The 23,337-nt window shown below is 38.1% G+C and overlaps 1 protein-coding gene and 1 pseudogene across 2 annotated transcripts in view; one reads left to right on the top strand and one right to left on the bottom strand.

Annotated features, from left to right (window-relative positions):
* The window catches only part of TMEM245 (transmembrane protein 245), a 93,118-nt gene that overhangs the window by 67,185 nt on the left and 2,596 nt on the right, over positions 1 to 23,337 (top strand). For both annotated transcript variants that reach the window (XM_073226490.1, XM_073226495.1), the window contains 3 exons: positions 3,671 to 3,771; positions 5,165 to 5,339; positions 7,646 to 7,840. In XM_073226490.1, the coding sequence (XP_073082591.1) occupies positions 3,671 to 3,771; positions 5,165 to 5,339; positions 7,646 to 7,840 (471 nt within the window). The remainder of the gene's footprint in view (positions 1 to 3,670; positions 3,772 to 5,164; positions 5,340 to 7,645; positions 7,841 to 23,337) is intronic.
* On the bottom strand, positions 7,850 to 22,646 carry LOC140848086 (eukaryotic translation initiation factor 3 subunit J-like; annotated as a pseudogene).

The following is a 23,337-nucleotide window of genomic DNA, read 5'->3' on the forward strand; positions in this document are numbered from 1 at the left end:
AGTGGTTTTACTATACTCACAATTTGTGCAACTATCACTACTTTTTTTTTTATTAAGGTATCATTGATATACAATCATATGAAGGTTTCACATGAGCAACATTGTGGTTACTACATTCACCCATATTATCGAGTCCTCCCCTACACCCCATTGTAGTCACTGTTCATCAGCATAGTAAGATGCTATAGAGTCACTACTTATTATCTCTGTGCTATACTCCCTTCCCCGTGACCCCCGTACATTATGTGCCATCACCACTCTCTTATAAGGACTTTTCTGATTACATTGGATCTACCTAGTAATCAGGATGATTGCCCTAGCTCAAGATTCTTAATTTAATCACATGTGCAAAGTCCTATTTGCCATGTAAGGTAACATTTTCACAGGTTCTGGGCATTAGGATATTGACATTGTTGTGGGGCTGTTATTTAGACTACCACATGAGTACTTAGCAATTGTTAGTGTCACTTGGCCTTGCCTTCTCAATTCAGATACACTGAAAGTGTACAAACTTGAGGTACGAACTTCTAGAGTTTTACTCATCCTCAGAACTTTCTAAGCACTGATCAAGTATATGACCAGTGCTCCAGTACTTGATCTACAGTACCTCCAATAACTACAGTACCTCCAGTAATAGCCACTGTTTATTGGGCACTTATTGTGCACTGGGTCGTTACTAGGGGCTTCAGGTGCATGTCATTTTGTTTTTCATGAGCTGAATTGCTCTTCCTGCCAGTGTCCACTCATATAATAGCGTTAAGTAGGAAGTTTAGCCTCATACCTTGAGGAGTTATGTGATATAGCAGGCAGTTATTGTGCACTGATTGTCCATGGACTGTAGATTTGCTCTGAACTGAGATCAAAGCAATTGCTAGTGTTTCTCATAAAGTTACAAGATATAACTCAGGTATCCTAGGTATTTACTGAAGAGCAATGAAAGCATATATCCACGCAGACTGGGCTCAAATGTTCATAGCAACATTTGTTCACAATAACTCTTAACTGGGAATAGCCCAAAGCCCATCAGCTGGTGAATGGATAAATTATCCATATAATCAGAACTCAGCAATTAAAAAGGAACAAACTACTTATAGACTCAACAAGATGGATGAATCTCTAAAATATTGTATGAGGAGGAGGTGAAAGAAAGCAGTCACATAATAATGTATGAATTTACTTGGCACAATTGAACTGTACACTTCAAAGGGCTAAATGATAAATTTCGTGTTTTATATTCATGTATAACTTCATGTATATTTTACTATAGTTTTTAAGAAGCTATATGTGTAGTTACATGTGATTCTGTTCATACTAAATTCTAGAAAACGCAGAACCATACTGACAGAAAGCATATCCCATGGTTGTCAGAGACCCAGGATTCAGGGAGGCACAGACTGTAATAGGGCATGAGGGAACTTCTTGGGGTGATGGAAATGTTCTCTATCTTGATTGTAGGGGTGGCTATACAACTAACTGTATGCGTTTGTCAAAACAGCTGAATTACACACTTATAGGTGAGTTTTATTGTTTGTAAATTATAGTCCAATAAAGCTAATACAAAAAGAGAACAAATGTCTAGGAATTTGAGGTAGTTAAAAAATTCTGTCTCTTAGTAAACTGTTACATGATTTTTCTATGCTGTTTTGTAAAACTTGTGTACCAAATCATAAGGTAGAAGGTAATATATTACCTTTTCATTGCTCGCTGGGTTCCGTAAAAGTGTTTAGTAACTGCAAACAGTATGTAATGCACTTAAGGTCCATGAAGTCATACCTTAAAGTTACCTTAGTGAGAAGGTATATTACAAATAATTAATATTCCCAGCGGTAGAAGAAAGAAGACTGTGTGTGTTTCCTACAAGTGGTCATTTTTGGATTGAGCTTTACCTACTTACCACCCAGACGGGTGACTCCGTTATAACTTAAAAATTATGGGATAACATAAGGTTAATGAAAGCACCGCGTCCATATCTTTTCTCACTGATTTCTCCAGTTCTAGTCAAATTCTCATTTTTTCTTAGGCTTTATTTGTATTAGTCTCCCTGGGGTATTTGACCTTATTATCATTCCTCCTCAAAATCTCCTTCTCCCTTGGTCTCTGGGAATATACTACACTCTAGTGATTTTCTTCCCATTACAGAAATGATTTCATTCTCTTTGGCTGGCATATCATTGTCTTAAGGTCCCTTGTTGAGAACCTTTGCCTTTTGAGATATCTTATCCTTTCCTAAGAATAATCTATTCTAGTGCATCTCAAATCTTTTGCCCCCAGTTCTCTCTATTAAGCCTTGTTCTTATTTCCAGCTACCTCCAGGATATTTTCATTGTTCCTATTTCTTACCATTGCCAAACTAAATGTATTCCCTTTACTTCCATGTGCTCTCACATTCTTGGCTTTTCCACGTCTTTGAGACACTGCCATCTTTTCCCCCTCAGGTTTAAAACCTGAAACTCTATTTTCTTTTTCCTCCATCTCCTGTATTCAGTTACTGTTCAGGTCTTTTCTGTTTCTTGTGAGCTGTCTCCCTTCCTGTCAGACTTTTTTGTTTGTGCTTTAACCAGTGTCCTTATTTTCAGAGGTCAACATGGTACCCATAAGACATTCTTGAGTGAAAGCTGCTGGTCAGGATGCCAAAGAAGGTATCCCAGTTTGGGGAGCCACTCTGTCACTAAATCCACGTCTCGGAACCCTATTGAATGCCTGGGTTACTAGGTTCCAGAGCTTGGCTTTGCTCTTACGGTACACCTCTAGGGATGCTTTTGGAAAGCTGGGTGTTTCCTTTTGTGGCATCTTTGCTGCCAGTCTCTGCTTTTTCAATTACAGACAGCTTTTCCTTTCCTTGTGAGTATATGAGGTGCTTCTCCTGTGCCCCACAGAATCCTGGGTTTTGTAATTTTGTGGTACCTTGGGTTTGCTGCCTCTGGGTTCTCTCTGAATGGTTCCTTCTTCTCCTTACACAGTACTCCCTTACTCTTCCAACTGAAAAGCAAAACTGAGGGACCGGAGGGTGCAGATTTCCATGTACTGCATTCCTGTGAATCACTAAATATGTGTGTCTGCATTACCCCTTTTGCATTTTCCTCTGAGTTTCCTTAGGAGTCAATCAGATCTTTTCATAAATCCTCTCCCAAAGGCCTGCATTCTTTGACAGCATTCGTACAAGTTACTTTGTAGGATTGGTAGCATAGTTGAAGAAATGTGGGAAATTTTTGTTAACAGGAGAGGAGAAACTGATGAAATACAAGTTATGTTGTCTTTCACTTGATTTTCCCAAAGGGGAGGGCTGGCCATAGCCTGGATTTCTTGGAGTTTAACTGTATCCTCAGAAAGAAGATATTCACAGTTAATTTCTTTCCATTTATTTTGAGGGTGGAAGATCTGCTTTAGAAATGAAAAATTGGTGAATTACTTCAGTGACTAGGATATTTTAAGATGTTTTATTTCAGTTACCTTTCATCGTAGAGAAATTTAGTAAACATATTTCAGGGTTTTGAAATGAGGTCTCTGTGTTTCTCTGAAATGAAAGGAATACAGCATTCTCGGTCCATTGTTAAAATTGAAGCTATTATCAGATTTGGAATGAAGTAGCCAGAAGCCTAGAGATACTGATTTTGTGACTCACAATATGATACTATTTGTTTACATTCCCTTTTATATTTGGGCCTTGTAGAGGGGTGTTTGATGCTTCCCTCAAAATGGCTGGCTTCTATGGATTGTACACCTGGCTGACTCACACTATATTTGGCATCAATATCGTCTTCATACCATCAGGTAAGTAATTGTATCATAATTTCCATTGTCCTCTATTTAAGGAAAGTTAAGCCATTTTATATACGTTGGAAATACCATATTCTTCAAGTTTAAAGTACTAAATTTTGTGGTCTAATATAACTCATATTAGGAGCAAGAATATGATTTGTAATGTTTACTTAATGCTGTATCCTACCTAGTAGCTAGAACAATACCCAACTCTTAGAAAGCACTGCATAAGCATCTGTTAAATGAATGACTGTCCTAGCACTTAGCACAACACCTAGCACAAAATTGGCACTCAGAAAATGTTTGAATTGACCTGATTGGAAGGGAGCAATGAGTTGGTCAAATAGCTTTGTCCCATGAAGGATACTGTCCTGGGGGCAATATAAATGCTTCTGAGGGCATATACGCTGTCTCCATACCTCTTAATTTCTGTTCTGATAATGCCCTAATTCCATAATGATTCCTTCTTGAGTATCAAGATGGTTTAATGACCATCTTTTACTTTTTCTTCAACATTATCTCTGCTCCTCTCCTTCCACTTTTTCTTCTTCTGTGGCTGCTTGTCTTCCTAAATATATCTGCCTTCCATGTTTACCTCTACCACCACTTTTCCCCTTTTGTGCATGCCCTCTTCTTTCTTTACATTCCCAAGGTCATTCATGTTCTTTTTCTGCTTCAGAGCCCACTAAGCCATGCCCTGACATACAAGCAGCCCAAGAGCATGTGCAGGTTGTTTCATAATATCCTGTGAGGCAGGTAGGGTAGGTAGTATTCCTGGTGTATAGGTGAGAAACCAAAGTTTTTCAAGGTCCCATACCTGGTTAATGGTAGGACCAGAACTAGAATCCACATCTACTTGACTCCTACTCTGGAGTGGGAGCCAGATGGAGAAAGAGTGGACATAGTGCTCTGGAAGGGGGTGAGCTTTGAGTAAGGTCCTTCAACTAGCAAGGCTTTTATACATTTCATTATTTTATTGGAAAGAAGCAATGTAAAGAACAGTACATTCATATCTGAGGTTTAGAAAGTTAATTTCTGATTTAATTTTGAACTCAGTACAAATTTTAACCAGTGCTCTACAGTGACATTATAGGACTGTATATTTACTAACCACTGATCGAGGATAACAACTGGAACACTGAAATTTTGTTGCTTAAGAACAAATATATGAAGTAGACACACACTTAAGAAATAAGTCAGGTTTTAAGATATTAGACCTTCATTTAACTAGCAAATTCAGTTAAATGGTGCATATCAGTCACTTAACATTTGAGTTTGTATTTGTTTAAGTTGTTGTTATGGAAATTTTTAAGTAGGAGGAGCTTGTGCCTAATTAAATTCTGCCATTTTGTTACTGCTCTGATGAGGATGTTAAGTTGCTTTTCATCTTTTAATCTTCACCCAGCGTTAGCAGCAATTCTTGGTGCAGTGCCCTTCCTGGGGACGTACTGGGCAGCAGTCCCTGCAGTTCTAGACCTGTGGCTTACCCAGGGCTTAGGATGCAAAGCCATCTTACTGTTGGTTTTCCATCTCTTGCCAACATACTTTGTAGATACTGCCATCTATTCTGATATATCAGGGTAAGTCTCCCCCAGAACTTATGAAGTTGCTGGTGAATCATATTCAGTGATTTATGTGGCCTTCTTAATGGAGGGTTTGGGTATTTTTCTTTTGAAGATGGAAGAAAGGAAAGGTGGTAAGGTTTCTTGGTGAATTTGTCTTTTGGGTTCCCACTGATATAGGCAAAGTTTAATATAATGAATACTGTTTACAAGTATTACTGTTTATTACTATATAACTATTATTCACTATAAATATAGTAAATCTAATACAGTAAACTATATATATAAATATTTATTATAAATACTGTTTGCAAATATTACTGTTTTATTACCATATAAATATTATTTATAACATATGACTTAAACCAAATTGTGCATAATCTTCTGATTTACTGATATTTAAGAAAGAAATAGTACCAGATCTATGTAAAATATTTTAAGTATAGTAACAAGTTAGTGGTTATTTTTAGAACTTCTTTGCTTTTAGAGAAAGACAGTATCAGGTTGTATGTCTGAGATTTCCACATAAGACTAAATCTCATCAAATTAATGCCTGATAATCAGAACTCTCTTACGTAAGGTATTATAGTATGGTTCTATGATGAATATAGGTTAAATTTAAGGTAGAAGCCAAACTTTGGCCATATAATATAATAAATAAATACTTGTTTATTTTTATGGGTTTTAGTATCTCTTTTAGAAATTACATTAAGTAAATCAAGCCAATTCTCATTTAGTCACACATCCATATTCACACCGGTTACTAGAATCTAGGATGTGACCAAATGTTTAGTTTTGATCATCTGCTCAAACAGAATATGGCCTACTGAAACTATCTTAATACAAATCAAACTCACCGTCACAAAAAAGGTAGACGAGAGCTAAGTTTATAAAAAGAGTACCTGTTAGTTAATTTGAAGTTATGTAGAGACAAATTGTATGCCACCTTGTTTTCTCCCTTGTAAGTTAAAGTAGAAAACAAATGATATAGAATGACTCTGAAGCCCCAAAGTTTGAAAGCAAAAAAAGCAACTCTGAGCAAGCCTGAGGGGCACTTTTATGCCTGAAACTTGGGAGAATTAAAAGGAATATGGTCAGAGTATGGTCAACTAATGTTTTAACAGTTGAAATTTAAAAAGAAGGAGTGTTTAGGTGATTTATAGTTAAGTGTTTCTATTTCTCTTAACTTTGCTATAATTTTGTATTAAGTTTTCTAGCTTGAATTCACGATTTATATACAATTTTATCTTAATACCCTATTTAACCAGCATCATTAGGAAATGAAAGATTTTGTGTAAGTTGTTTGTTTTGAATGAGTTAAGCTTTTTTAAAAAGCACTCCCACACTTTTTTGAAGCTTTAAGCATTTTTGATAGGAAATTTCCTTAAATGTATTGTTAAGGAAGAAAGCTTACTTATATAGCATACATGGAATACTTCCCAAATACATTTTTGGAATAAGAAAAGCAAATAAATTATGAATATAATGTGTTTGGTTCCTGAAGACTGACTCAGTTTAAATATAATTGACTATTAATAAAATACAGAATATCCATCTAAGGTGTTTAGGTATTTGCTTCCCCCAAAATTGTTTTAGTCATGTGTGCTTAAGAATTAGAAACAAACAGAACGTGCCTTATTTCCAAGTCCCTCTTATGTCAGTGATCGTTTGTCATCATTATCAGTGTGCTATGCTCAAATAATCTATCTATTTCATTCCAGTTAATGTAATGTTACTGTGATAAGCTGGAGGGCAATTATGAACTCTCCTATGAAATAAACATCTTGGGCTTTGTGACAGATACTTTAATGACAAGGCCTTTCATCATTACCCATTAAAAACTGTATTTTAGGAGGTTTTCAGAAGTCCAACCTATAAGTAACAGGGTTGCTGTTGTATTGCTGTTGTCTTATGAAAAGCATAATTAATTGAATTATATGCTAAATTGTGTCCAGTTAATTATTATTAATGGAGGTAAACTTAGGTGGCTTGTGTAACCAGTCCTAAGCCAACATTAACCACTTCAGGTAGCCCTGTGATGGTTGAAAGAGACCTGTTAGCAATCTGACTTCACTCCTTTAGTTGTTAGATCTATAAAAAGGCAGTTGTTACACATGTTATACAGGCAATAAAATTCCTGCATCTCAGTATTATTATAATCAATGTTCAGTTATCTGTATTAAGGTAATCTAAAGAAAGCTGGTAATTTCAGTCAAAGGCCTGGTATATTAAAAGTGAACACTATGTTAGAGGATGTGTTTCGGATTTACTGTAAGGTTTATGTTTGTTAAATGTCATGAGCTAATCTGTGTGCTCTGTTCCAGTGGTGGCCATCCTTACCTGACAGGCTTGGCAGTGGCTGGTGGAGCATACTACTTGGGCCTAGAAGGAGCAATCATTGGGCCCATACTTCTCTGCATACTTGTGGTTGCTTCCAATATCTATAGTGCCATGCTGGTGAGTCCCACGAATTCAGTGCCCACGCCAAGCCAGACCCCGTGGCCTGCTCAGACTCAGCGGTGAGTTAAAGCAGGATGATCATGAACTGTGTGTGAAATTGAACTACCCTGTCTATATTTTTTTACCTCAGTAGTCTGTCAGGATACAAATATTTCAGTACTCATGCTCTGCTGAAAATAGTAGAAGACACTAAATAAATAGAAATAATTTGTTTGTAGACTTTTGGGTTTCAGATACCAGGGAAATTTAAAAACTAAATTGGGTCAGAATTGTTAGTCATGAAAGACCAAAAAAAATATTAAAGACCAAAAATAAAAAATATTAAAGACCATTTTAGGATGTGGTATGGTAAATCATAGGAGTCTAAAAAGTAAAACAACCTAATGCAGTGCATGAATCTATGATAGGAACCTGGATTAGGGACAGGAAAAGTCTATGAAGAACATTTGTGGAACAGTTAGAGAGGTTTGAGTATGGACCATATATTAAATAATATGATTATATCAATGTTAAATTTCTTAGGTATGATAATTATATTTTGGGTATGTAGCAAAATACTCTAGGGGTGAGATGTCACTATGTCTGCAATTTGTTTCAAATATTTTAGCTAGAAACTGAGAGGAGAAAGTGTGTGCAGCAGAATGTTAACAGTTGGTGAACCTAGATACAGGACATGTGGTTGTTAATTGTACTAGTCTTTTGGTTTTTCTGTAGGGTCATACTTTCTCAAAATAAAAAATTGGTAAAAAATTATTTGAGTGCAACAGAACAGAGTTAGTTACTCCTTGTTATTTTGCAAGTATAGACATTGAATCATTATTGCTGTTATCTGTTATCACCAACATTTCATAAAATAAATAATTAAAAAATTTTCCTGACCTATGTAAGTATTACCTATTTAAGATATAGAACATTTCCATTACTTAGAAGGCTTCTCCATACTCCCTCTCAATCTGCTCTAATTATCTGACCTCTGTCACTTTAGGTTAGTTTTGCTTATTTTTTAACTTAATATAAAAGGAATCATATAGTAAGCATTCTCTAGTTGGACCTCTTTTGCTCAACAAGGTATTTATGAGACCTACATATACATTGCTGTGTAATATTTCATTGCTGTGTAATATTTCAGTGTATGAATATACCACAATTTTTTCATTGTGGTATTGATGGATTTGAGTAGTTCCTAGTTTCTGACTTTTATAAATCAAGCTGCTGTGACCTTTCTTGTACATGTCTTATGGTGGACATGTGTACTTAATTGCAGTTGAGTATCTACCAAGAAGTGGAATGGGTGGGCATATATAACTGATTTAACTTAAGTGGATACTTGTAAAACAGTTTTTCTGTGTGGTTGTACCAGAAATTATATTTTAACACCAGAAAAGTAGAAGGACTTTTAGCAGCAAAAAGGTAAGAAGTCTCAGAATAAAGTATTTCCCCTTTCTAGAAACTATACTACATTATCTTTATTATTATCAATTGGAAGACAAGTTTTTCCTGCTATTGAATCTACCAGTATAATTGAGTAGTCATTAACAAGTTGATTCTGAAAATGTATTTAATTAAACTACTTTATATTTTTATTTAAAGGCCTTTAGAACCATGGTTCTGCTTATTGTAAGTGTTACACTCTGTGAAGAAAGACATGGCCCCTTAACTCACAACAATAGGGTAAAGTTCTGAGTTAGACTTAGTTGGTTAGAGAGCCGTTTTATCTAAAGCAAAGCACTTACTTGATGGCTGGGAAAAATCAGTCTACTTAAAACAAAAAAAAGGAGAGATACTTAGGTGGTTTTAACAAAGGCTTCACCATTTTGAAGGTGGTGACACTGTGATATCCTTTTCTGCCTTTACCTCTTACAGGCAGGTACATGAGTTCCTGAGAAGCCAGTGGAGAGTTACTTGAAAGCAACAGAGAACACTTGCTAACTAGATACCCTACTTAACTTCTTAGGTGTCCAGACAAGAAACAAAAAGTAAATTGATCAATATTTTGCTGTTATTTTAGAAAAAACTTTTAAGGCTTCCAAGTTAGTAAAGCAAAAGTTCTTTTTTAAGGTGAAACCAAAGAAACTAACACGAATTCTAATAGAGGCAAATGACCTCTTTCCCTCTCCTCCCCTTCTGACAGTAGAATGTTGTGAATTAGGTGGTATGGGGTGTTCATCTTCTGAAGTTCCCCTGAGCTCTTCTGATCTGCCCATGTGTGTGCTATACTTTTGCCAGATTCTGTACAGCTGCCATTCTCCCACATCTCCCTGAGTTAGAGTCCTTATTTCCCAAATAGTTTTCCTTCTCGATTTTTTTCCCTCTTTTTGTTGGGACACATCGGCCTGTAGAGTTAGTTTTGGGAAAGAATAAATACATGGGAATTAAATTTGGGGGGATGAGGCACATCTGAAAAGTCTTTGCTAAAGTATTTTATTTCTTGCCTAAATAGAGAATTCTGTTTGAAATTTTTTTCTGTTCAGTCTTTTTATCTTCATTGTGTAATGATTTCCATGGTGGTGGTTAAAAGTCTGAAGCCATCCTGTTTCCCAGTTCTTTGTAATTTAACTGTTTGAAACCTATCGTGTCTTCTTCGCTTTGCTTTTTTGTTGTGATTGACACTTCATATGACCTTTAAAACTGGAAACTTACATTCTGTAGTTCTGGAATTTTTCTTGAATTATTTCATTAATGATTTTCTTCTTGCCCTTTTAGAAACTTCTTTTATTCTGATGCTGACCCTTTCATCTCCTTTTCTTATCTTTTCTCTACTGCTTTTCCATTTCTCTGTCTTTTGCCTCCATTTGCTGGGCAATTTCTTCAACTTGATCCATAGAGGTTTCCATTTCTGATACCATGATTTTTCAGTCTGGTTTATTAAAGTATTACTTAATAAAATTTACCTTTTTTAGCATAGAGATATGTATTGGTTTTCTATGATGCATAACAAGTTACTACTAACTTAGTGACTTAAAACAACATACATTAATATATTAAAGTTTCCATGGGTTAGGAACCCAGGCACAGTTTAGCTGGGTCTTCCACTTAGGGTCTGACAGGGTTGTGGTCAAGGTGTCATTTGGGGCTGAGGTTTTCTCTGCAGGTTGGGTTTTTCTTCCAAGCTTGTATCATATTGTTGGCAGAATTCATTTCCTTACAGTTGTAGAACTGAGGCTTGCATCTCCTAAAGGCTGCCTCTCCCCCTAGGCAGTTCTTAACATGGCTTTTTGCTTCTTCAAGGCCAGCAGGAGTGTCTTTTCTGACTTCTGTCTCCAACCAGTAAGACCCTTTTGTAAAGGGCTCAGCTGATTAGGCCTGATCTGCCAAGCATACACTCCTTTTGAGTTAATGTCAACTGATTAAGGGCCTTAATTACATCTGCAAAATCCCTGCACCTTTGCCACATTAACACAACATAATCATGATGCCAGATCTCATATATTTTTGGCTATGGGTTCATATTAAGAGTGAGACACTCAGGCACTGTGGGTGGGTTATTATGTGTATTTCCATGATATAATCTGGCAAGGTCATTGTTTTATGCATCCCTTGATGTCAGTGTTTTTTGGTCCCCCTTTTGGGCTGGTAAATTCCTCAGAGAAGATCTTTCAGTCTGCCTTAGAGGTTGGTGGCCTCCCTGAATGCTGGGAGCCATGGGGGAAAAGGGAGTAGACAGTGTTCAAGATGTAAACATTTTTGTAATTTCCCAGTGTCAGTATATACTACCTACCCTCCTCTCTGCCTGCTGTCTCCTAGGACCAGAGATCTTTTGTTTACCTTCTCTGGGGGAAAAAGTCTAATTTTTTGCCAACTGTCATGTCAGTTGCTTGGCCAGGCGGAGGTGGCTGGGGATTTTGGAGCGGTGGGACCTTACTGGTTTTTAAGTAGAGCATATTCTTCTGGGCTCAGCCCACCGTAACACCACTTCCAGGCTTCCTTGATACCACCATTTCCTGAGCCAGTTGGGGGATTTTGCTGCACAAATCAGATTGTTATCTGGCTCTTTCTACTACTGGTTTAGGAGCAGCTTTTTAGGGTATGCTGGGTTATACTATAAAAGCAGTTGTCCATCTGCTTTCCATCTTAGAAGTTTGTTGTTCTTAACCCTATAGTCTCTCTCTCTCCTATTTTTCAGGTGAGTTTATGCCTCTAAAAAATAGTTTTACTGATACTCTCATGAACTTTTGAGAGGGTGTGTTCAGTATATCACTCTTTAGTGGGAAGTCTAAGTGACCTCTCAAATAGAAATTAACACAACCGCTGCTGGCATTTATTGAGTCTTGGTATGTGCCAAGTTCTGTGATGAAACTTTACATGTGTTGTTTTATGTAATCTGTCCAATGTTTTCATATGAGTTAATGAACTATTGATTTCTATGATTTATAGATGAGGAAGTCGAGGCTTAGAGAGGTTAATTTGCCTGTGGTCACATAGCTAGAAAGCAGGTGAGCTGGTGTGTTTCAACTAATGATCTTTCTTTCCCCTCTCTAACCATCTCTTCCCTTCCACAAGAGAGAACATTCTCCTGTTCCCTACCTCAGGAATGTTATCGTACACTTACTTGTGCCAGTGTGTAGTCATCCTCATTTTGTCCCATCTCCTCATTCACAATCTTTACCAAGTCCCGTCATTTTTACCTCAGATCTGTCCTCGTCTTTTTTTATTATTAAATTAGTTGCTTTATAAAACAGTGAAGATGTCATAATTGTTAACATAACAGTTTACCAAACTGTAGCTGGTGCAGTTTGCTGAGCATATTATAAAGGGAAGTAAACGCCAAAATCCTGTTAAAGTTACTCCACTGCAGCCTAGGAGAACAAAGGCGATTTATTTCTCAGATACTTATAGGAGGCAAAGAAAACAGGTAGAGTTTCCCCTAGCCAACCTGAAGTACTCCATCAGTAGAACAGTCTGATAAATGTAAGTAGACAGTTTATGCTGCATTCAAGAGATTCCACAATTTGTAGTACAATAATGGAGAGGTTTACCTTCTTCAGCTAAAAAGTTGGAGGGTTTGGTCATTTGATTTTAACTATCAAACTAGTGCTTTTCAACTATCTTCACTCTGAGCAGTCTTCTTTACAGTGTATTTTTAATATCCTCATGCTCAACTTTAAGACAAAGCAATTTTAATACTAGGTGCACACCACATGCCCTTGCTGCAAAATGCTTTTCTTCTCTCTGTTGTTTGCCTGAAATATGTTTTTCCATCCCTTGACTTTTAGTCTGTGCATGTCTTTGGGTTTGAGGTGAGTTTCTTGTAAGCAGCATATAGATGGGTCTTGCTTTTTAATCCATTCTATTACTCTGTGTCTTTTGATTGGTGCATTCAGCCCATTTACATTTAGGGTGACTATTGAAAGATATGTACTTATTGCCATTGCAAGCTTTAGATTCGTGGTTACCAAAGGTTCAAGGTTAGCTTCTTTAGTATCTTACTGCCTAACTTAGCTCACTTATTGAGCTGTTATATAGACACTCTGGAGATTCTTTTCTTCTCTCCCTTCTTATTCCTCCTCCTCCATTCTTTATATGTTGGTTGTTTTATTCTGTGCTCTTTCGTGTTTCCTTTAACTGCTTTTAGTGGGTAGTTGATTTTTTTTTTGCCTTTAGTTAGTATTTGATTGGTCTGCTTTCTTTGCTGTGATTTTATTTTCTCTGGTGACATCTGTTTAGTCTTAGGAGTGCTCTCATCTAGAGCAGTCCCTCTAGAATACCCTGTAGAGGTGGTTTGTGGGAGGCAAATTCCCTCAACTTTTGCTTGTCTGGGAATTGTTTAGTCCCTCCTTCATATTTAAATGATATTGTGCTGGATACAATATCCTTGGTTCAAGGCCCTTCTGTTTCATTGCATTAAATATATCATGCCATTCTCTTCTGGCCTGTAAGGTTTCTGTTGAGAATTCTGATGATAGCCTGATGGATTTTCCTTTATAGGTGACCTTTTTCTCTCTAGCTGCCTTTAAAACTCTGTCCTTGTCCTTGATCTTTGCCATTTTAATTATTATGTGTCTTGGTGTTGTCCTCCTTGGGTCCTTTCTGTTGGGAGTTCTGTATATTTCTGTGGTCTGTTCGATTATTTCCTCCCCCAGTTTGGGGAAGTTTTCAGTAATTATTTCTTCAAAGACACTTTCTATCCCTTTTTCTCTCTCTTCTTCTTCTGGTACCCCTATAATATGGATATTGTTCATTTTGGATTGGTCACACAGTTCTCTTAATATTGTTTCATTCCTGGAGATCCTTTTATCTCTTTCTGTGTCAGCTTCTATGCGTTCCTGTTCTCTGGTTTCTATTCCATCAGTGGCCTCTTGCATCTTATCCATTCTGCTTATAAATCCTTCCAGAGTTTGTTTCACTTCCGTAATCTCCTTCCAGATGTCTGTAATCTCCCTCCGGACTTCATCCCTTAGCTCTTGTATATTTCTCTGCATCTCCTTCAGCATGTTTATGATTTTTATTTTGAATTCTTTTTCAGGAAGACTGGTTAGGTCTGTCTCCTCAGGTGTTGTCTCTGTATTCTTTGTCTGCCTCAAATTTTGCCTTTTCATGGCGATAGAGATAGTTTGCATAGCTGGCACGAGTGATGGCTGGAAGAACTTCTCTTCTTGTTGGTTTGTGGCCTTCCTCTCCTGGGAGAACAGTGACCTCTAGTGGCTTGTGCTGGGCAGCTGCCACAGACGAGGCTTCTGATTCTTGCCCAGCCACTATGGTGTTTATCTCTGCTGTTGCTGTGGGCGTAGCCTGCCTTGGGCTGCTGCTCCGATATGGTGGAGCTGAGTTGGAGGGGGAACAGCCAGGAGGCTGTTTATCTCTGTGAGGGGCCTCTGAGCTGCCCTGCTATCCAGGGGTTTAGGGTGCCCGGAGTTCCCTGTTGCTGGACTAAGTGTCCCAGGACGCTTCCGTCCGGCCGTGGGATCCCTGTCCCTTTAAGACTTCCAAAAAGCACTGGCTTTTCTTTGTTCCTGGGATGCCAGCTGCAGGGACCCGCTCACTGGTCTTACTGTCCTGTTTCCCTAGTATCCAGGACCCCATGCATGCACTGTGTCTGCAGTCCAGTGTGGATGGCTAGGGCCAGCTATTTAGCAGTCCTGGGCTCCCTCTCCCTCCCCGCTCTGACTCCTCTCCTCCTGCCCGGAGCTGGGGTGTGGGGCACTCAGTTTCCGCCGGGCCAGGGCTTGTATCTTACCCCCTTTGCAAGGCACTGGGTTCTCGCAGGTGTGGATGTGGTCTGGATGTTGTCTTGTGTCTTCTGGTCTCTCTTTTAGAAAGAGTTGTCTTTGTTGTATTTTCAAAAATATATGTGGTTTTGGGAGATTTCCGCTGCTCTACTCACTCCGCCATCTTGGCTCTGTCCCCAAAATGCTTTTCTTGACAAGTTATGAAGTAGGTCAAGGAGGTATGGTTAAGGCTGTATTACTGAATGGTGCTGGTAAATACTGCACAAATTTTTTGTTATGTTGCAACCTTTGTTTCCAATTTAGTGACTGCTGTTGTGGAGTCAGCAACAATGACAACATTATTAGGTTTGTTTTTTTTAGCTATGATTTAGTAGCAACTGAGGTTCCCAATTTTAACCCCTTGTCAGCAGGATCCAAGTTCCCTCATTCGCACATTAGCACCTAAGTGTCAAACGGTTAAATAACCAGCACAAAAGATACTACACTTCTGATTGTAGCATTTGGCAGAACTGAAAGGAAAGGAAGTTGTGCTACATGTTGAAGGGATTGTGGGCAACAGAAAGAAGGTACCAGAAGATAAAATGTCACATGAAGTCTTCATAGTCTTGTACATATCATCCGTCATAACCACCATAATCTGCCAGATCGTCCTGCATGGTGGCCTTTAAACCCACTCTGGGAACCACACCTTTCTTCTTCTTTTTGGCTTTGCTTTGCTTTTCTTGCTTCTGTTTTTCACTGCAAAGCACAGTCAGTGAATTGGTAATCTTTTCAAGTCATCAATTTCCAATGAAATACATACATCTCGAACTAAAGCTTCCAAAAAACTGGCATAATATAATGACTTTTTATATTGTGTAATTTTGTCTTTTAGTAACTTTCCAAATTCTGTGAAGTTCATCTCTTGAAGATGGGTTCATAGCATCTGTTCCACAAACTGTATTCTTAACACCAAAAGTTTATTTTGCTAATTCAAGGTTTGACTCTTCCTGTAAATTCTTTAGCCACAGTTTATCTGCTAATTGTTCTTCTGGTGTTAGCACTTTTGGTTCTTCAGCTCCTTCTAATCTCTTTTAAATATCATCTTGCCTTTTCTTCTGTTGCCATTCTTTCTCTTTTATCTTCTCTGCTATTTTTTTCTTTTCTGAAACTTTTACTTTTGGTTTTACTTCTACTTCCTCTTTTTTTTTGTCATCATCATCATCCCAGCTATCCTTGACATCCTTGTCCTCGCCTTCCCAGGTGCCCTCGCCCGCGGGGCTGCCACCCCCCACCTTCCGCACTGGGTCTGCCCCTGTCCTCGTCTTTTTATCTCCAGTGCCATCCAGTGTTGTCTCAGTCTTTTAACTGGTCTGCCAACCTCTGCTCTTACTGTTCTCCTGCTCATTCTCTATGCTGTGGCTGATGTGTTCTTTTCAAAATGCAGGCATATCAGATCGTGACACTTTAGCCAAAAATGTCCTTCTCCATTGGTTTTAGGAGGAAGATCAAAATCCTTGAAGTGGCGTGCAGGGCCCTGCATGATGTGATCTGTGCCTGAAACATTCCTCTTGCCCTCTGAGCTGTAGCCATCAGGCTTTTTGTCAGGGCCTCAAACCAATTCTAAGGGTCCATTCAAATTCTGAGTCTTCATACATGCTGCTTTCTCTATCTGGATAGCCTTTCCCCAACCCCCTCCTCCCATCTTTCCATGCTTAATTAACTCCTAATCATTCTTCAGATCTTAACTCAAATGTCAGTTCATCAGAGAAGTCTTTCCCTACCCCCAAGATTAGGTTACATCCTTCTTGCTGGTTTAATGCTTCTATGGATAGCACCTTATACCTCTCCTTTAGTACGATTTTTATTTATATACTTGATGATTTGTCTTTTTTTTTTTTTTGGTATCATTAATCTACAATTACATGAAGAACATTATGTTTACTAGGCTCCCCCCTTCACCAAGCCCCCCCACATACCCCTTCACAGTCACTGTCCATCTGCATAGTAAGATGCTGTAAAATTACTACTTGTCTTCTCTGTGTTGCACAGGCCTCCCCGTGCCCCCCCACTATACATGCTAATTGTAATGCCTCCTTTCTTTTTCCCCGCCCTTATCCCTCCCTTCCCACCCATCCTCCCCAGTCCCTTTCCCTTTGGTAACTGGTAGTCCATTCTTGGGTTCTGTGATTCTGCTGCTGTTTTGGTCCTTCAGTTTTCCTTTGTTCTTATAATCCACTTATAAGTGAAATCATTTGGTACTTGTCTTTCTCTGCCTGGCTTATTTCACTGAGCATAATACCCTCTAGCTCCATCCATGTTGTTGCAAATGGTAGGATCTGTTTTTTTCTTATGGCTGAGTAATATTCCATTGTGTATATGTACCACATCTTCTTCATCCATTCATCTACTGATGGACATTTAGGTTGCTTCCATATCTTGGCTGTTGTAAATAGTGCAGTGATAAACATAGAGGTGCATCTGTCTTTTTCAAACTGAAGTGCTGCATTCTTAGGATAAATTCCTAGAAGTGGAATTCCTGGGTCAAATGGTATTTCCATTTTGAGCATTTTGAAGAACCTCCATACTGCTTTCCACAATGGTTGAACTAATTTACATTCCCACCAGCAGTGTAGGAGGGTTCCCCTTTCTCCACAACCTTACCAACATTTGTTGTTGTTTGTCTTTTGGATGGTGGCGATCCTTACTGGTGTGAGGTGATATTTCATTGTGGTTTTAATTTTCATTTCTCTGATGACACGTGATGTGGAGCATGTTTTCATGTGTCTGTTGGCCATCTGAATTTCTTCTTTGGAGAACTGTCTGTTCAGCTCCTCTGCCTATTTTTTAATTGGATTATTTGCTTTTTGTTTATTGAGGTGCGTGAGCTCTTTATATATTTTGGATGTCAATCCTTTATCGGATCTGTCATTTATGAATATATTCTCCCATACTGTAGGATACCTTTTTGTTCTATTGATGGTGTCCTTTGCTGTACAGAAGCTTTTTAGCTTGCTATAGTCCCACTTGTTCATTTTTGCTTTTGTTTCCCTTGCCCGGGGAGATATGTTTATGAAGAAGTCACTCATGTTTATGTCCAACAGATTTTTGCCTATGTTTTTTCCTAGGAGTTTTATGGTTTCATGACTTACATTCAGGTGTTTGATCCATTTGGAGTTTACTTTTGTGTATGGGGTTAGACAGTGATCCAGTTTCATTCTCTTACATGTAGCTGTCCAGTTTTGCCAGCACCATCTGTTGAAGAGACTGTCATTTCCCCATTGTATGTCCATGGCTTCTTTATTGTATATTAATTGGCCATATATGTTTGGGTTAATGTTTGGAGTCTCTATTCTGTTCCTCTGGTCTGTGGCTCTGTTCTTGTGCCAGTACCAAATTGTCTTGATTACTGTGGCTTTGTAGTAGAGCTTGAAGTTGGGGAGTGAGATCCCCCCACTTTATTCTTCCTTCTCAGGATTGCTTTGGCTATTTGGGGTCTTTGGCGGTTCCATATGAATTTTTGAACTATTTGTTCCAGTTCATTGAAGAATGCTGTTGGTAATTTGATAGGGATTACTTTGAATCTGTATATTGCTTTGGGCAGGATGGCCATTTTGACGATATTAATTCTTCCTTGCCAGGATCATGGGATGAGTTTCCATTTGTTAGTGTCGTCTTTGATCTCTCTTAAGAGTGTTTTGTAGTTTTCAGGATATAGGTCTTTCACTTCCTTGGTTAGGTTTATTCCTAGGTATTTTATTCTTTTTGATGCAATTGTGAATGGAATTGTTTTCCTGATTTCTCTTTCTATTAGTTCATTGTTAGTGTATAGGAGAGCCACAGATTTCTGTGTGTTAATTTTGTATCCTGCGGCTTTGCTGAATTCCCATTTTAGTTCTAGTAGTTTTGGAGTGGAGTCTTTAGGGTTTTTTATGTACAATATCATGTCATCTGCAAATAGTGGCATTTTGACTTCTTTACCAATCTGGATTCCTTGTATTTCTTTGTTTTGTCTGATTGCTGTGGCTAGGACCTCCAGTACTATGTTGAATAACAGTCGGGAGAGTGGGCATCCCTGTCTTCTTCCCGATCTCAGAGGAAAAGCTTTCAGCCTCTCCCTATTCAGTATGATGTTAGCTGTGGGTTTATTATATATGTGATTTGTCTTTTCTGTTCCCACTTGACTGTGGTTGCCCTTACTCTGGGGCAGGGGTGCAGGCAGGGGTGTCAATTTTAGTTACTGCTCTGTCTATAGCACCTGTCAACAGTGTTTTGTACTTGGAATCCAGGATCAGTTTTTAGTTGGAGGAATGAATAGGTTGTGTGGGAATCATCTGTATGGAGGCATAGGCTATAGAGGGGTTGGCTTATCTTAGGAACTTTTTATGTTATTACAATGCAGTAGTAAAGGCGAATGTTTGCATTTCCTGAGGCAGACATAGCCACCTGTGAAACTGCAGATGTAGGCACTGCTGTCTAAAAAGGCTATTTCTCTTCACTACCATCTATCTTCAGATGGATAACCAACTGTGCATTTAAGGACAAATGAAGGAGGGCAGACTCCCTTTCTCTGATTTTCATTGTTAGTAGTGGTAAATGCAGTATTTGATGAGGGTGAATGTCATGGACAGAGCACAGCATAGGGCTCCCAACTATTTTGGTCTCAATTCAGTGATCAGAACATATCACTTCATTTGTTCTGTATTAATACTGGGGCGTTTGGAGGTATGGGGAAAGGGCAGAAATGCTCCTTCAGTCATGCATCTTAGAGTACTTGTTTTTTAGCAGGATATTCAGATTTGATTTGATATACTTATTTTACTTCTACCAAAAACTGAGCAGCCATCTCTGAATATTAAAGCTCAAAAGAATCTGTAAGGAGGAAATAGGAGCATATCCCAGGAGCTACTCTGGAATGCTGTCCTCTATATTAAAGTTTTCCTTTGCCTTCTGTCATATCTTGACAGCACCGAAGATGACAGGACCGAAGGAATGTGGTCCTTTAGGAACTCAGCTTTATCTTCCTCTAGGGGAAGAGTTGTTAGTAACTAATTGCTATTTTTAGAAGCATTATTTTAACCTGGTTGTATATTTCATAATTTATTATCCAAAGTTTAATTAAAAATGAGTATCTTATAAAATAAGTTATTTAGTAGTTAAGGTTTAACACATCCTACTTTATAAAGCAAGTTCTTTTTTTCCTTGACTTTGCAAAATGTGTTACAAAGATGTTCTCTAAAAAACATCACCACTCCTGCAGACCTTTACATTATTAGCCCTAAAGTCAGTTGCACAGTTCTCATTATCCCAATGTAGAATAATGAAAGGATAAAAGAGAAAACTGGAGTTGGGAAGGGATCTGTACTCAAGTTGCCTTCGGTTGACTTCTGCCTTTCCTTTGATTCTGTCACTTAAAAATTTCCCGAATCTGTTCATTCCTTGTGTTCCCAGTGGCATGACCCACTGCTGGGGTTACTTCAACATAGTCTTTGCCAGTCCCAGCTTGTAGTCTTTCCTCTAATCTCTTCTCCATAGGGCAGCCACTTTGGTTTTTCTGAAACAAATGTCATGGGACGGTGGCTTCTCCTGGCCTTCAAGAAGGAGTTGAAACTTTTAAGTTGGCCCATCAGACTTTTGATGCCTGCTTTCTGTCTATATCTGCAGGTCTTCCTGCCATACGTTTTATTATCCAGCCATATCGAACTTGTTTTTATTCCCTGAAGTCAGTGTCATCTTTGCACATTTTCTCCTCTGCAGAGAGTACTGCCCACTTTGTAGCATCGTGCCCTATACTTAAAGTACTCTCCTGAGAAGCACTGCTGTAACTCTTTTTAGACTAGGTAAGATGTCCCTGCTATGTGTCTTCTTAGCATCTTGCACTTCTCCTATTGGAACTTAATGCATATTATATAAATATGTGTCTAACTAATTGTCTCTCCCACTAGCTGATATGCATTCTGAAGGTAGACTGTGTCTAACTTGTTTACCACCCTTTTTGTCTTCCTAGCATGGTGTTTTACACATAGAAAGTGCTTACTTAAAATCTGATGAACTCGAAGATGAATAAAACAAAAGCAGATTAAATAAAAAGAGTTTTGCACTATATCCTTGAGGCTGATAAAAGAGGATGGGACATCAGTTAGTTAAATTAGTCAGTTAAAGCTTTTTATTTTTAAATGTCCAAAATTTATTTTGCATCTCAGGGAGGCAGGGAGTTAACAGCTCTTGAGTGGCTAAGTCAGAAAAGATTTAAACATTTATATAAATGAATTTTTAAAAATCTCATTGAAACTTTGGAGGATGCCAAAATGTTTTCAAGCAGCAAGGGATTGAAAATGAAGAGATCACACTGCACAGTCCCCCTTGCTATTAAAGGAATTATAAAACATTAACAGCAGTCCTCTGTCCCTGAGCCACACACGTGGTCTTTCTGCATTGCTTGTTCTTAAATGAGAAATTCTACCACTGCAGTTCTTAGGAGCATAATAATCTGTATGGTTGGGAGAGCACACTGTATTTAGATGATTTAGTTAGAACATTTACCATTTTTAGAAATAGTATCAATGCAGTGTTCTTCGTTTCTTCCTAATCTAGACAGTTTCAGTTTTATGAGTCCTGTGGACTAGTTAGCACTGTGCCTCTTGTTAATGCCAAAAAGAGATTATTTCTGTATATCTGCATTATAGAGTTTGTGTTCCAGAAGATTAGAGGTTTGTTTCAGATCAATGTTACTTCTGTGAGGTTTACACACACTCATACCCCTCCTTTACCACCCTAAACATCTAGAGAAGATAAAATGTTGGAAAGCTCTTAGTAACTGTTTTCTCAGCTTGCTTTACTTTGTTTTCTTTCTTCTGACTGCTTTTGAAGGTTTTTTTGGCCTGGAGGCAGAGTCAAATAGTAGGTATGAATTTCAAGGTTACAGCTAAGCTTACTTGTCAACAGAAAGCAGTCACCAGGCCAACCACAGACTTAATCTTACTTCATGCATCTTTGCCCCGAGGCAGAAGTTCTCATGCGTAATTTAGAGGAATTGAATAGTTAGAGATTCAGACTTGGCGTTATCTTAGAAATTTGAAAAGATGTCAGAGGATGAATTTAGAAAAACCTGTTGGGTGTTAGAAAATGCTTTTTAACATCAGCCAGTTTTTGGTGATTGGTTTTAGAGATTTTCCAGTGCTTCCCAGAACTGAGTGCTACCTGAATTCATATTGTCTGAGACAACTTGCAGTCAACTTTGCCTGTTCACAAATGTAAAAGCACAAATTTAGGTGACACTGTGAAAAATAAAAATACAAATTAATAGATATCTAGAATGATATTTCTGGGGGAAAGACATGATTTTGCTCCTCTCAGGACATTTAGCAGTGTCTAGAGACATTTTGATTGGTACAGCTCTAATGGATATTGTTAAACATGTTGCATCTAATGCAAAGAAAGTCAGTGTTGCTGTTGAGAAACCCTGATTTGATAGTCATATAGATACTGATAACATAAAATGTGTGTATATAAATCTTCATTTGGAGGGATTCTTCTCAGTGTAAAAATACTTAAGGAAACAAAATTCATTCCAGTTCTTTGACCTATTAGCAAATATTGAGTATAGTGGGCTTGGCCGCGCACACCTAAACCCCCGCAAAGCCACAGGAGCCATAGCCAGGAGCTTACCCGTTCCTGAAAGCTGCTCCTTCGGAAGTAGAGCAGTGCTAGTTAGCGTCATGCTTGAGAGGTACAGGAGGTTAGGGCGCCATCCAGTGAAAGGGCCATGAGGCAGCTAAGCATCTCTGAATGTAATCTCGCTTCTGTAACATTTTACCTGTCCTGTCTTGTCACTGAAGTATTTCGGATATTGTGCTAAAGGGTTAATCTGTAATTTATCTCTGCCCTGCCTACCTAACCCTCCTCCATATTTGCATGACCTGAAAACTGAGAAGACAAAGGACTAAGACAAAAGGAGTATGAGAGGTGGCATAAGTGAGGAATTACATCTGGAGTTCAGATTATTTGCTTTATGAATTTTTAGATGATTTTTACCTAATGAAACTTTGTGTCGTCTTTTGTTTCAACAACTGTGAGCTGTTCCATGAAGTTTTGGAATGTTTTCCTTATAGTCTATTTTAGGTCTGTTTTTAATGGGAAAAGTTGAGTAATTTGTTTACAATAACCAACAGTTGGTTATAGGTATGAAAATAAAATGGGCTTTATTTAACATACACCATAGTATAATGAAGTGCTACAAATTAATATAATAAGACTTGAAGACATTAAAATGATTTTGAAAAATGCAACCATTTTAAAGCTCAGCTGTTTTTCTGTGTTCTAAATTGGTGATACTATTGTAAAGGAGCAAGGTAACTTATATCTAAAATGATGGTAATAAATGTGTGCTTCACATCTGTAGCATTTAAGAT

The sequence above is a fragment of the Manis javanica genome, chromosome 2 (assembly GCF_040802235.1).
Source record: "Manis javanica isolate MJ-LG chromosome 2, MJ_LKY, whole genome shotgun sequence".
In the NCBI taxonomy this organism is placed as follows: Eukaryota; Metazoa; Chordata; class Mammalia; order Pholidota; family Manidae; genus Manis; species Manis javanica.